The sequence below is a fragment of the Miscanthus floridulus genome, chromosome 2 (genome assembly GCF_019320115.1).
Source record: "Miscanthus floridulus cultivar M001 chromosome 2, ASM1932011v1, whole genome shotgun sequence".
NCBI lineage: Eukaryota > Viridiplantae > Streptophyta > Magnoliopsida > Poales > Poaceae > Miscanthus > Miscanthus floridulus.
The window spans coordinates 99,164,616-99,178,270 of record NC_089581.1 but is presented as its reverse complement, the minus strand read 5'-3'; the positions used below and the strand labels follow the sequence as shown (position 1 = coordinate 99,178,270).

Below are 13,655 nucleotides of genomic sequence, written 5' to 3'. Positions count from 1 at the left end.
ACCTTTCCTTACCAAAATTCTAGGGAACGTGTTTCCTTACGATTTTAGAGCATTTTCCTAGTGTTTTAACTCTAGGGAAACCTGTTGATTCTAGGAGTGTGCTGATTCATAAGCTGTTTTGCACAAAAGAAACTTATGAATTTTCCATATTAGTCGGATCAAGATAAACTTTATATCAAAATAGTAGAGTTTTAAAGAGATCTAAAATTGTATAGTTGAAAACTTTTAATTTGAGATGGTTTACATATCCAAATATTTAATATAAGTTTTCGGATCAGATTTGAGATGATCAACGTCAAAGTTGCAGTACTCAATGAGATCTACAACTTTGCAGTTAACAAAATTTTTATTAAGATCATTTAGAGTATCTAATATGCAATATAATATTCAAAATTATGTAGTTAAAAGAATAACATCAGTTATATAGCTAGAAGTGTCGCATATCTCAGCTAGTATGGATACTTGAGAAAATGTGAATGTTTGAGGTCTTCAATTTTATCTTTTGAACTTTTTATAACTTATATCACTACCGGGTCTAGAACCGGCAATGATGGCTTGCCTCATCACTGCAGGACCCGAATCAGTGATATCGGGTTTAGACCTGACAGTGATGGACAAATGTGGTGTAGTATACTCTCTATTCGATTCAAGTTATAGTTCACCTTCATTTTATACTAAGTCAAACTTATTTAACTTTAAACAAATTTATAAAAAAATACACCAAGACCAAGTATAGTTTCATTAAATCAAATTCTTCATTCATACTGTATTCATTTGAATTTATAGAAGTTAATAGATTTTTTTAAAATGCATTGATATATATATATATATATATATATATATATATATATGTGCTCCTCCACATAAAAAAATCACAAAAAAGTTTTGTTAGATGGGTCCATACATAGTTCCATATATACATAAATGCATGTTGGTGTAAAATTAAGTACTCCTTGAAGCCAACTCCTCCTTTTATTTGTTCACTCACAGTAAACCTAGTGCATCATGCTGCTACATACATTTGCATTGTACTAGTAGCAATTTTAAGTAGTGGAAATTATGCGTGACCTCTTCATCATTTAATTAGACTAGTTTGATGAGCATGAACAGGTCCGGGTTCCGCCCGGGGAACACACACAAACACACAAGTTCCTTCTGCTAGCTGCTGCTTGTCTTCATCAAGGAACCCCGTCTCCATCCCCCCGACATGCTGCAGCAGCCTGCACCTGGGGTAGTGGTTGTATTAGGTAGCTACCAGGTAGCTTCCCTCTCTGGTCGAGATGCAAGCAATCCAGCAACCAAGTCCATGGAGACCAGCCGCCTGCTGACATCATCTCTTATGTGGGCACTTGAGTGAGTCACCGTCCGACCCCGACTTTCTTTAAAGATGTATATCAAAAGCTCCAACTCTGACTTGATTCGCACACGTGGATACAAATATGCATGCTAGCATATATACACATATAGTTAGCAGATGACACTGCATGTGCTTACACTTCGTCACCTCGACTCTCTGCCCAGCTCCCGGCCAGCTGCTACCTGCGTCCACCTAGCTTGCTAGCCATGGCAAACCCTAGCAATGATAAAGGGGGCTCGCCGGCGCCGCGGAGGAGGAGCAGGACGAAGCGAGACCCCACCGGGGACAAGGTCTACAGCGTGCCGCCGCAGGACTTCGCGGACACCGTGCAGAGGCTCACGGGCGCAGCCACCGCTCAGTCGTCCCAGGCTCCGGCACCAGTAGTTGCCGCCGCTGATGGAGCTCCGTCTCGGCGGTGCTCATCGTCGTCTGGGTCGCCACCGCCGGCTCCGGCACTACTACTGTCCGTGACGACGCCGACATCGAGATCCATGCAGGAAGCCTACCTGGCGTGGTGCGCCTCCAATAACGTCGTCCTCAGCCCCGGGACAATGGCAGAGATGGAGCGCGGCGCTCAAAGCTAGTTAGCCGGCTCTGCACTGCGCTTCGGAATATGTTGGGTAACGAGTAGCCCCACTGATGACGTCTCATTTTGGTGATACACAGAGATACGTGCTTGTAACCGTCCACATGTTCACTCGTGATTGGTGAATTTTTTTTAGATAAAGGAATTTTTATTTCGGACTCTGCAACAGCTTTGCACTAATATATAGAAGTAGTGCATGCGGCTTACATATCTCGCTTTTAATTTCTTGGTGATTGCTTCAATTTTTGCAAGCTGTTTACTCATGGTGCATATAACGGACTTTCAATTCAGTTTAGCATGCATGTCGGAACAGCTTTTTTGATAAATAAATTCCGAACTTGAGCAAAACTGGAGTACACATGATTTCGTTGGCTTCGTCTTCTTCTTCGTTGAAACGCTGATGCCGTGGAGCCTTGCACGCCAGATAGCTAGGGATGTCGAATCATCTTATCGTCTCAGTCTTTTTGAAACAGAAATGCTATACAACACACATATATTTTAGTAAAAAAAATACATTAATTTTCTCTCTCTCCCTTCGTTCTACTGACGCCGCGCAACGCACGCACGCGTCCTCCGATCCCGCCCGCTCCATCGCTATGTCCAAGCAAACCGTCACGCCCCAGCCCCGGTCCCTGCCCGCACCGTGCCGCTGGCTGCATCTCGGACGAAGTTGCGCCTGCACCGTGCCTCCAGGTAGGTCCCTCCTCTTCCTCCTCTAGGATCTGTGATTTGTCTTTTCATAGAAAAAATTGTTTCTTGTAATCTATGGATCTATGATCTTGTGATTTGTGATTGTCTGGAGATAGAAGAAGGCTGGAGGCTGGAGATAGTAGGAGGATGGAGGCTGTTGGATCTTAAGGCCCCGTTCGCGTGCCCTTAAACCCGGCTTGATCCACTTCTTTTTTTTATCCGGAACAGTGTTTTCCTCTCATAAATTTCTCTAGATTTCTCCAGAATTCCACCAAGCGAACAGGGTCTAATTCTATGGTGCAAAAAAATTCCTGTGTTGAAACTGCATACACACATGGTTGTGCAGTAGACGTACTCTTGAAATTTGGGCTATATAAACTGGGGTTATTTTGGGTTTCGGCTAGGTAGCTGCAAATTCGGACTAATTACCACTGCCAAACTGTATATAGTTTGTTTCCTTTTCCCCTTTTTTCCCCTGAATCTCATCAGCTGATTAATGAGTTGTGGTCTTGTCGACCCAACTGCCCAAGCAAGCGCATTTAAAGTATAATGTAACTATGGTGATGGTGGAGTGTCTATCGGAAATTCGGAATATAGGGATCTCAAGGAGCAAGGAGAGTAGGAGAAAGACACACTGAAGAGGAATACGTGTGTGTATGTCTATATATATATATATATATATATATATATATATATATATATATATATATATATATATATATATATATATATATATATGTGTGTGTGTGTGTGTGGTATCTGGCCGGGTACTAAATAATTATTTAGTACCTAGCATCCTGTTGGCAAACAAATAGGCCCACCGCGCCTGCACCCCACCGTTCAGGCTCACAGGCCTGGCCCACCAACGGACGAGCTCAATTGGTTTAGCAGCTCGGGAGCTCCCCCAACTCAGATGCAGTTTCAATTTCCTCGCCCCCATCTGTTCGGTCTCTTCCCTTCCTACGCCGGCACCGCCCGTCCACCCCCTCTCCGCTCGTCTGCTCCGGACCAACCCCCGCCGGCGCTCCTCCTCAACCCACCTCCGCCGGAACCCCGTCCGCTCACCGCCGGTGTCGCCCCACAACCCACCGTCGCTACCCTGCTTCGCATCCTTGAGGCCTTGAGGGGACGGAGACGGGACGCCGCCAGTCACGCCTTGCCGCCGTTGGCCGCGGCCTGCTACAGCTGCTTGAGGGTGTTGGAGCAGCAGACTTGCACGGACACGGTAGTGTCCGGCAGCCACAGCGCGCGGGAATACCATGTCTTGGCCAGCAGACATTCAACGCCGAGCAAAGCTGCCGCGTCCCCTCCAGGTACCGGGACTTCACCTTGTCGTTGTGGTTCACATTTATAATTCTTACATTTTAATTTCTCATTTTTCTTCCACCAGTTGGGTATTATTTTTTCACATTAATTTCTGATTTTCCTTCTTCCACCTGTGAGAAGTTCTTCCCCTAGAACGATGGCCACCAAGCATCCACCTCCATTTGCAGCAGCTCGCAATTCCTCAAATCAATATTTGTAAATTTAAGCTGTATAGTATAGGAATGCGGTATTCTAAATAGATTCTGATTCAATGTCTTCAGATTCCGGTTGGAGCTGGTTTATAAGATGCTTGACAACCCAAAAAGGATTGTTTTTTAGAGCACACAACAATGGTAAGTACATGTTTTTTTAGTGGCCTTTTTCATGTGTTGGAGCTGCTTTTCTCTCTAGGATGATGTTAATGTGATTATTCCCCATTCAGATATGAGGTCCCTCTACGACAAGAAAAGGTTAATCTGTTGCAATATGGAATTAGTTTTTTTTCTAAATGAATAGACAAAACTAGGTACATTCATTTATAGCTTATCTAATCTTGTTTATGATTCTTTTCTTTTTAAATTTATATGTAAATGATCTGATGCATGGACACATAATTAGAGAACAATTTAATATACATGGATTTCAATTTTGCTATCACAAATCACCAATATTCTTTCATTGCACTTTGGCTTGTCATTTTGTCAATTACCACTGTTCATCTTGTTATGAAAGCTCACAAGATTTTCAATTCTTTAAAAGCATCTATCTTGTCCTGCATTTAACAACGATCAATGGCACTTTCAATTGCACATGTATAAAGGATCAATGTTTTACCATCCGCATCCATGTGAATATGTTTGAAGTTCTCCTCTGGCTGCCAAAAATGATCTGGATATCGAACCTTGATCTTTGCTCCCTCTGATTCCAAGTTGTTGTATGATCTCTGTTGTCAAATAGTCAATTTATTTAATCATCAATATGTCAATATTTGTGTAGATTGAGAACATAGAGTTAGTACTTCTGGATTCTTCATTGAAAACACATTTACATTGAGGGAGGATTTGATATTTATTATTGGAAAGCACATCATTTCTCTTCTACCTGTAACCTGCCTCCCTATACTAATATTTCAGTTCATGCTAGCTTATAGAAATTGATGCGTGGTTATATTCATGAATAATTATATGGAGCAGCTATTCTTATAGTGGCCATCTAGTGCTGCATTTCTAGTTGCCAAATATCTAACAATTTTACAAATATTATCTTGCCACCTTATTATATCCGTTCTTTTCTACAAGAGAGCAGCAGCTCCATGTTGTTCAAATTCTAGCATGCATGTTATATAGAGTTTTTTTTTATCACTTAGCCACGGCCAGCTGTTGCTCTTTTAGCTCTCTGTATGGTAGAATGCTTTTGTGCACTTGACAGATGTGTTGACTTATTATGTATTATTTATGCTTGTTGATAAATTTGCTCAGTCTATTGAACTAAAAGATTTGATCTTGCAAATTTCATCTGGCTAATTACAATGTTTTTTTTTGCAACAAAAGATTTGTGGCTTGAATAGGTTTCTATACACGCAAGGTATCTTTGTTTCTTGGTTTCTAGTACAAGTTAATAGCATGCCCTTTAACTATGATATTTAATTTTCCCCCAATATGATTTTTCTTTATTAAGTTTCAGCTCCCTCTCCCGTCCACTTGGTCTCCTTCCCTCCCTCTATCGGCACCGCCCGTCCCTCCCTCTCCGTACCACCGCTGCTGCGCCGCTGGCCATCTATCCGCCGTGCCTCCCACCACGTCGCCCCATAGCGCTGTGCCGCCGAACACACACGTTGATTGCTGAGCTTGCATCATTTTGGATGGAGCCGCCCGGTCCCTCAGGTTTCCTTTACCCTCCTTATTCATGCATCTCGCTTTGATGCCCCATTAAGGTAGTGCCAAATTTGCTTGACTATTTAGATTCCCTGATATGGTTACTGTTTGTTAAAGAATGATTAATGTGTTTTCATTTCATTTTTTATTTTCCCTTTTATTTTAGTTTTAGTAAGCATTATGCAGATATAATTCTTGAACATCTTGTTGAACTTCATTAATTCATTATGCGATGATCTAATTGGTTTCTTACAACCATACACATTGATTCAGCTTTGCATTGTGTTTTTTAGATCATACATGTATGTTTTTACTTATGGCGTGATTATAGTTTCATAAATCAATTCTATTTATTCTGCATTTGCAGAGGATGCCCATGCCGGAAAAGGCCCTAGTTCGTCAACTAAAAGGTTCTTTTTTTCATTTCCCCATTATGTTTTACTTATCTTATTTTAGACATTCACATTGAGTCAGCACTTGCAACTACATTGTTATGTGGATTGAGTTTGTAATTTTAAGTTGTAGACTATACGAGTGTAGTATTCTAATTAGATTCTGACTCAATGTCTTCAGATTTCGGTTGGAGCTAGTTGATAAGATGCCTGACAACCCAAAAAGGCTTGTATTTGAGAGCACTCAACAGCGGTCAGTATATGCTTTTTTTTATTTTAGTGGCCTTTTTCATGTGTTGTACCTGTTTTTCTCTGTACGATGATGCTAATGTGATCATTGCCCATTTAGGTATGAGGTCCCTTTGCGACAAGACGAGAGGTTACCCTCCTCTCCTGGTACAACCTCTGCATCGGTTCCACCAAATAGAGGTGCAAAGGGGAATGGCTATACTATAATTTTAATCTGTTGCAGTATGGAGTTAGTATTTTACAAATGACTAGATAAAATTAGATATATTCATTTACAGCTTATCTAATCTTGTTTATGAATTTTTTATTTATATTTATATGATCTGATGTATGTACACATAATTAGAGAATAATTTAATATTCATGGATTTTAAATTTTACTATCTTAAATTTCCATTATTCTTTTCATTCCACTTCGGCTTGTCCTTTCGTTAATTAACACTTTTCATCTTGTTCTGAAAGCTCACAAGATTTTTCTATTCTTTAAAATCATCTACCTTTGTTGTTTATTATTTTCCTTGTCTGGTCCTTTTGGTATTCAGATGCAAGGCATTCCCCTTCTAAGAACCCTGCGGTAGCACCTACTTCCCGTGACCACTCTCAGAGAAGGTATTGTTTTCTTACAATCTTGTGTACCAAATTTCCCACCAATCATAATCATCTGAGGCATATCAGTGTACTCTTCCAATTTGTATATTCTGTACTAACATGCTACACAAAAATCTCCTTCTTTGATCTCCTATTTAACCATACCCCTGGTTTTATTTTTTCCCAAAAGTTCATGGATCATTTTTTTCTATTTGTTTGTAGGACTCATGCTGCTCAGCGCACTGTGGATAGGGTCCCGTGTAACCTTAAGAGGGTGGTTTTTGAGAGCTTGCAGGAGAGGTTCATACGTGTTTCAATTTATTATAATTCTATTTATTTTCGAGAATCACCGATTAATGTTAATTCTTAGTCTGTTGTTAAAGTTTATCTGTTCGTGACCTTTTTTAGGTTTGAGCATCATATTCGACCAGAGCATGTGTTGCCTTCTGCAGCTGGTCACGACAGTGATGATGACGACTTCATGCCCATTCCCAACACCCGTTCATCCTCACACATCGACAAATCTAAGGATGTTGGTCCAAGGAAAACTAGGCAAACACGAGCAGGATTGTCGACCGGTGCATGTACAGAGGTGTATACCATTTATTTACTTCTGCACTTTCTTTTCATAAGAGTTATCATTCTAAAGCTCCTCTTCGTATGTATCACTAGTTTGTTTTTTCCTTCAATATACCACAAATCTACTATCATGTCTTTGTTGCCAAATCTCTAATTTTCTATATTTGTTTTGCTTTCTACTACCCCTGCAATTTTTTCCCAACTACACTACCCCTGCATTAGTTTATCATTCCTACATCCCTTTCCCCAATTATTAGTTTTTTTAGAAATCTATCTTCTTCTCGACTACCCATGCATCAGTTTATCATTTCTACAGTGCTTCTCAGAATTCTGAGTGTCTCTTCTTTTTTATCCATTCTTGTCCTTACTATTTATAAAATTCTTGTTATTTGTCCTAGGCAAGACAAAGGAAAAAGAGAGCTACTAGCCGTTCTTCCATTGTAAATGTTCGGTGTAATCCCAGAGATGTTATTTTCACCACTAACTTGTTGAACCCACAGCAATATGCTGCTATCGAAGCTGATGGGTTTGGTCATTTGCTGAGAATGAAGATTGATGTTGTAGAGAACAAGAATTTGCTAACCTGGCTATTAGACCACACTGACCCTGATCGTATGCTAATTAGGATTGGTGCAGGCAAGGTCCTTCCAATCACCCCACAAATAATTAGCATGGTTCTTGGTTTGCCTATACGTGGTGAAAACTTCAAGCAATACTCATGGAAGGAAGGTATCATATTTCACCAGCAGCTTATCTCTGATCTCAACCAAAGTCTCACTGAAGATTGTGACATACATATATCAAACCTGCAACAAGAGATCTTAAAGGGAAATGTGAACCCCCTCATGAAGAGATGCTTCTTCATGATACTTTGCAACAGGCTTCTACTTCCCAGTAGCAGTAATATTATTGGTTCAGTTGACATCAAGAGGACAATGAATCACCAATTGTTTGGAGTTGTTGACCGGTCCCAGGCTGTATTCAATCATCTGAATTCCTATGAATTTCTATGTAAGAATGGTCTTCCAACAGCCTCCTCTTTTCCATCGGCCTTTCCTCCTGCATGTTTCTATCATTTCCATGATCAGACTTATTTTTCTTGTTATTTGCTCCTACAGGTCTGCCCCTCTTTTTATTCTTTTTCGCTTCAAGGTGGTCTTTATTCTTTTCCAACGATGGGCATGTCACTGAGTTATGTGTTGAATAGAGGTGACAAATGCTGCATCTTCTGTTTCCCTCCTTCTCGCCTTGTGCTCCAAGAGTGACTTCATTCTTTTCTGATAATGTCTTGCAACGTCCCTTTGTCTTTGCTTGAGGTGGTTGATCCATTGAAATCCCCGTCTCTTGTGTTACACTGACCTGCCCATGTTTTTATCATAAAAATTTGCTCAACCATAATATATTATTAATTCTTTAGTGACTGCCCAGATTATCTCACATTGTGTGCTCCTATAATGTTTTGGACACTGGACTCCCTATTCTCTCTCCCATCCCATCTTCCTTTTCCAACTCCCTGCAGTTCAATAATCATTTACTCATTGTCAGTTAAAATTTGACACATACAATTATTATATGCACTCCAATTCCAAGTTTCATCCAATTTGAATTTACCTCTGCTGCTACTCTATCAACATGATCATGACATGTGTCAATTACTATGCCAAGTGCATTATTTGTTTGCCTGCTCCCCTGTTATCGAAGAAAAATAATATTCATTTATCACCATCGTTATTGTCACAATGCCACCTTGTTGGATGGCCCAAATAAAAATCAATTACTTGTGTACCCTCTCCGTGCCCCCACACATCATGCTTACCCCCTCTCCCTATCATCTTGCCTAAATGTTTCCTGTGTTTCACCAACATTACCACAATTTTCGTAAAAAACTTTATAACTTGGAACCATTACCATACTCTCAATTCACCGTTCAAATACCTATCCAGTTGTATTCCTTCCTGTCGCATTTGAATTTGGCCCAATATCATGCGGGACGTCTTTTATTTCATTGAACAGGCTATCCATTACTTCAATTGCTCTTTGGAACGCAACATTCGACATGGTACCTGCTTGCACAACTTTTGTGCTCTTGGTCAGTAGCAACTTTGTTCTATAGCTTGTTGTGTTGCCATCGGCTCCTGTCAAAAGCTTGTCTTCCCTACTAAATGCCAATTCATTTATTGCAAACTTGGTGTATCGCTTAAAAATGTACTTCACAGGTATTTTATCAACTTGAATGTGAATGAAGGTCCGCAGCAAATGCACGCAAAATAGGCCTACATGGTACGATTTCAACATCCTTATGACTTAGCAGAGTACACCAAGATGAGATTAAGAGATCAAAAACTAATGTTCAAATATTTATGATACTTGTGTGTTCCCATTCTCTACACTCGCAACTAAAATCACCGTTCTCTTTGTCTGCCCTTACTTTGAATTTGTGTTGCCCCCATGTTATCTTCGTAGTCTTGTTTGTGTGACATACTAGGTAGCAATTTCTTCCTGCTTCAGTATTGTCCTCAATCTTATATGCAGTGCAGTCTACTACTTTCTTCTCAAAGTCTTTAAACACATTTCTAGTGTAAATTCTTCCCATTTGTATCTCGAATTCCCATTTGCTCTTCGTAAGCGTCTTGCTCTGCATCACAAAACAACACACCTACATTATAGATTTCACTAAAACCAATAATGCATTCTTATATTATGGGTTCAAAATTTGTTTACCGTTCCCTAGTAAGTCTCTGCAGATTCCTTCATCTTCCTTGTATGCACAAAATTCAGCACTTGCTTTGTAAACCGGTGCAATGTTGTTTTCTTTCCCACAAAACATTTCTTCATAATAAAATTAGTGCTTTCGCTGCGCTGTGTAGAAGCCATTCTTCCACAATATTCACCTTTGAAATACGCGGGGATATACCTGCTGCGTTGATCATAAAGGCTCTGAAGTGCACTATTTTTTTCTAGATTAAATTCTGTTATTAGTTCCTTCCATGCCTCCTCGAACTCTCCTGGTGTTAGTGGATGGTTTAGCACAGAATTAAATTTTTCCTTGAAGTGTTCTTTCTCATACATGCTATATAATTCATTCAGGTTGGCTGATAGCTTGTTGACTACATGCCACCTGCATATTTTGTGAGTTATCCCTAGAAACTCCTTCTTGATTGCTACTTCCATTGCTGAATCTTGGTCTACAAGTTTTGTTTCACATGCTTTCATTTAAATCATGAAAATTGACAGTATATCACGAAACCACATTACACTTGGTTATTCCAAGCAACTAAATTTATCATATAAATAACATTATGCAAAATATAAAAAATTGGACACCTGTCATAATACATCTTGTTCGTTTTTTCCCATGCATTTTTTAAATGCTCTAAAAACCCACTCGAATGTTCCCGTTGTTTCATCTCCGAGTAGTGCACATCCAAAAACAGTGTTATGGAGGTGATGGTAAGAGCCAACAAACATAGCCAGTGGTTTATCATAAACATTTGTTTTATAGGTTATATCAAATGACATTGCATCTCCAAAATCTACATATTCCCCTTGCATGCTGGCATGACTCCAAAATATGCTGTGTATACATCCATTCAAGTCAACCTTTGCCTCCCAGCGGAATTGGGGGTTTTCTGCCTCACAGTCTTTGAAGAATTCCAGCAGCTTGTTGACATCATTTGCATGCTCCGCCCTCATATTAGCCGTCTTTCTACAGGTTAGTCGTACATAAGCTCATCACATATCGACAAGAATTGAAAAATATATTATGTTTTGCCACTCACTGGTTTTCCAAATCTTGATTTGTCATCGCTATATTCTCCTCACCTCCATGCATATCTCTTAATATGTTTCTAATGCTATGATTAGGAACATCATTTGATTGTAAGTCATCAACATATTCTAGAAGCAAAGGATTCTTGTACTTGTGCGCCCTCATCTGTTTTGATTCTGTAGGTTTTGGGAGCAACACGTGGTTATGGTTCAGTCTGACATCTGTAATCTCTGCAAATTCTTCACTATTTTCTTTGTCACGTCTAAACTTTAGTTTGATGAATGCCAGGCATGATGTCTTCTTTGTTGTCTTGCCCCTGACGCGTTTTGCCTCGTTCCCCTTATAGTATTTACCTATTCCATAATTATTACACCTTAAGTACCTAGTATAATCTGTTTTGTTAGCCTTCTTTGGCTGGAAACCTGCCTTCTCAGCATATGTACAGTAGAATTTATGTGCTTCATCCTCTATTTTGAAGTATATACCCACTCTAGGAATCAAAGCTTGGTCCAAGTTTTCTTTCTGTTTAAAAAAATAATTCTCATAACCATTTCAGAATTATATGCTTACCATTTACACAACTGAAACAAATAGCCTGTTTTTAAGATCTACTCAACTCAAATTACCGTCAAGGCCAATATAACACTTACATGGCCGTATTTATGCTCTTTGTCTGGTGTCACAATCACTGATGGGTCAACAGTTGCAGGCGGTGAGAACAAAGTTATGCTACGTCCTTCTTGACTTGAATGAGAATAAAGCTTAAAATGTATGAAGCTGTACAAACGTTGAAATGGAATAACCAAGCACTAACCCTCGGTTTGGCAGCATGCTTGCGGTGTGCGGTTTCCTTCGGTGCTTCTTTCATTTGAACCATTCCCCTGGATTCCTTGATTTTCACCAACCAGTAAACTATCGACAAAGTTGCAGCATGGAGTGTCAACCTGTTGCATCCCTATATTGCATCTTGTCACCTCTTCAACAGCAACACCCTCTTCGTTCATCTCTGCAACACATCTATTCTTTCCTACTTCATCAAATTGCAGCCTTCTCGCTGCCATCCTTATTCACAGATCAACAAATGTTTAGGGCCCTTCAAGACAATTCTACATATTAATCATCATTACTCAATATCAAACATTTTGGAAACAAAAACTCTCAAAGCCTACACCTCTCCTTTCCTTGTCTCAATCTCTTATATTTTTCTTTCCTTATGCAATTCATTATTTTTTTTGCATATTGATGCATGCATATTCATAAATTTCTTTCATAATAATCGGATTGTTTCTCTAAATCTAATTTTCCATCTCTCTTTCCTATGTTGCTTTCTTTGCTCCTACCTCTAGCTTCAATTGGGTTGATTGGGATCAGTTGTCATTTCAGACATGGCACGCATATGCACAGAGCAGAAACTAATCTCCACAAATTAGTCAACAATCAGTCCCATTGAATGAACTGGTTCAACAATCTATAAGAGTGCATCCATAAATTGGAGACACAATCAACACGAAAAGAATCGATAAGAACCAGTCCCATTCACTGAACAGGTAATTCATTTTTCATACCACAATCTAATCCCCAAAACAAATTTATGATCATGTAAGTTATTATGGACTAGAAATTGTACAGGATGCACTCTTATTGAATGAGCCGGTTCATTCAATTCGACATATTTCATCCATAATTACCTGTCCTCCACAGCCGGTTCCCTCCAATCTTCAGGACAGGGCAATCCACCGATGCCGGTTCCTTGGTCTGAGTAGCCTGCGTCGTCCCTGATCGAAGAACGAGCGCACGGTTAGGTTCTCGGGCGGTTGACGGCGACCGCTACTGCGCGACGCAGAGTTACGCGCGCACAGCGAGCGCACGGCGAGGGCTGCCGCGAGCGAACGGCGAGGGCAGCCGCGAGCGCACGGTGAGGGCTGCCACGAGCGCACGGCCAGGGCGGCCGCAACCGCATGGCGAGCGCATGGCGAGGGCTGCTGCGACCGCAAGGCGAGCGCACTGTGGTGTTCTTGGTCGTTTAACCGGGAATTTGACTTCCTGCTCGGAGTAGCAACCGCAAGGTGGTGTATGCTGATAGGGAAGAAGAGAAAAAAATTTGGTGCGCACCAACCGCACAGAAGCAGCGTGCGGATGTGTGGATGATACGTGGTCCCATGGGCTGTTCGATTACCACAATTACGTTTAAGCTACTCTCGTGGCCCACACATCATGGACACGGTCTGCACCAAGGCTGCGTACGGATGGACCGAATCCAATTTTT

The 13,655-nt window shown here is 40.5% G+C and overlaps 1 protein-coding gene across 1 annotated transcript; it reads left to right on the top strand.

Annotated features, from left to right (window-relative positions):
- Positions 1-6,182: 6,182 nt before the first annotated feature.
- Positions 6,183-8,827, top strand: LOC136536818 (uncharacterized). The gene is made up of 8 exons (XM_066528984.1): positions 6,183-6,222; positions 6,386-6,457; positions 6,554-6,633; positions 6,996-7,062; positions 7,264-7,341; positions 7,450-7,633; positions 8,019-8,631; positions 8,739-8,827. Exons 2-8 carry the CDS (start codon positions 6,411-6,413, stop codon positions 8,825-8,827), a joined length of 1,158 nt encoding a protein of 385 aa, XP_066385081.1. The 5' UTR covers positions 6,183-6,222; positions 6,386-6,410.
- The last annotated feature ends 4,828 nt before the right edge of the window (positions 8,828-13,655 follow it).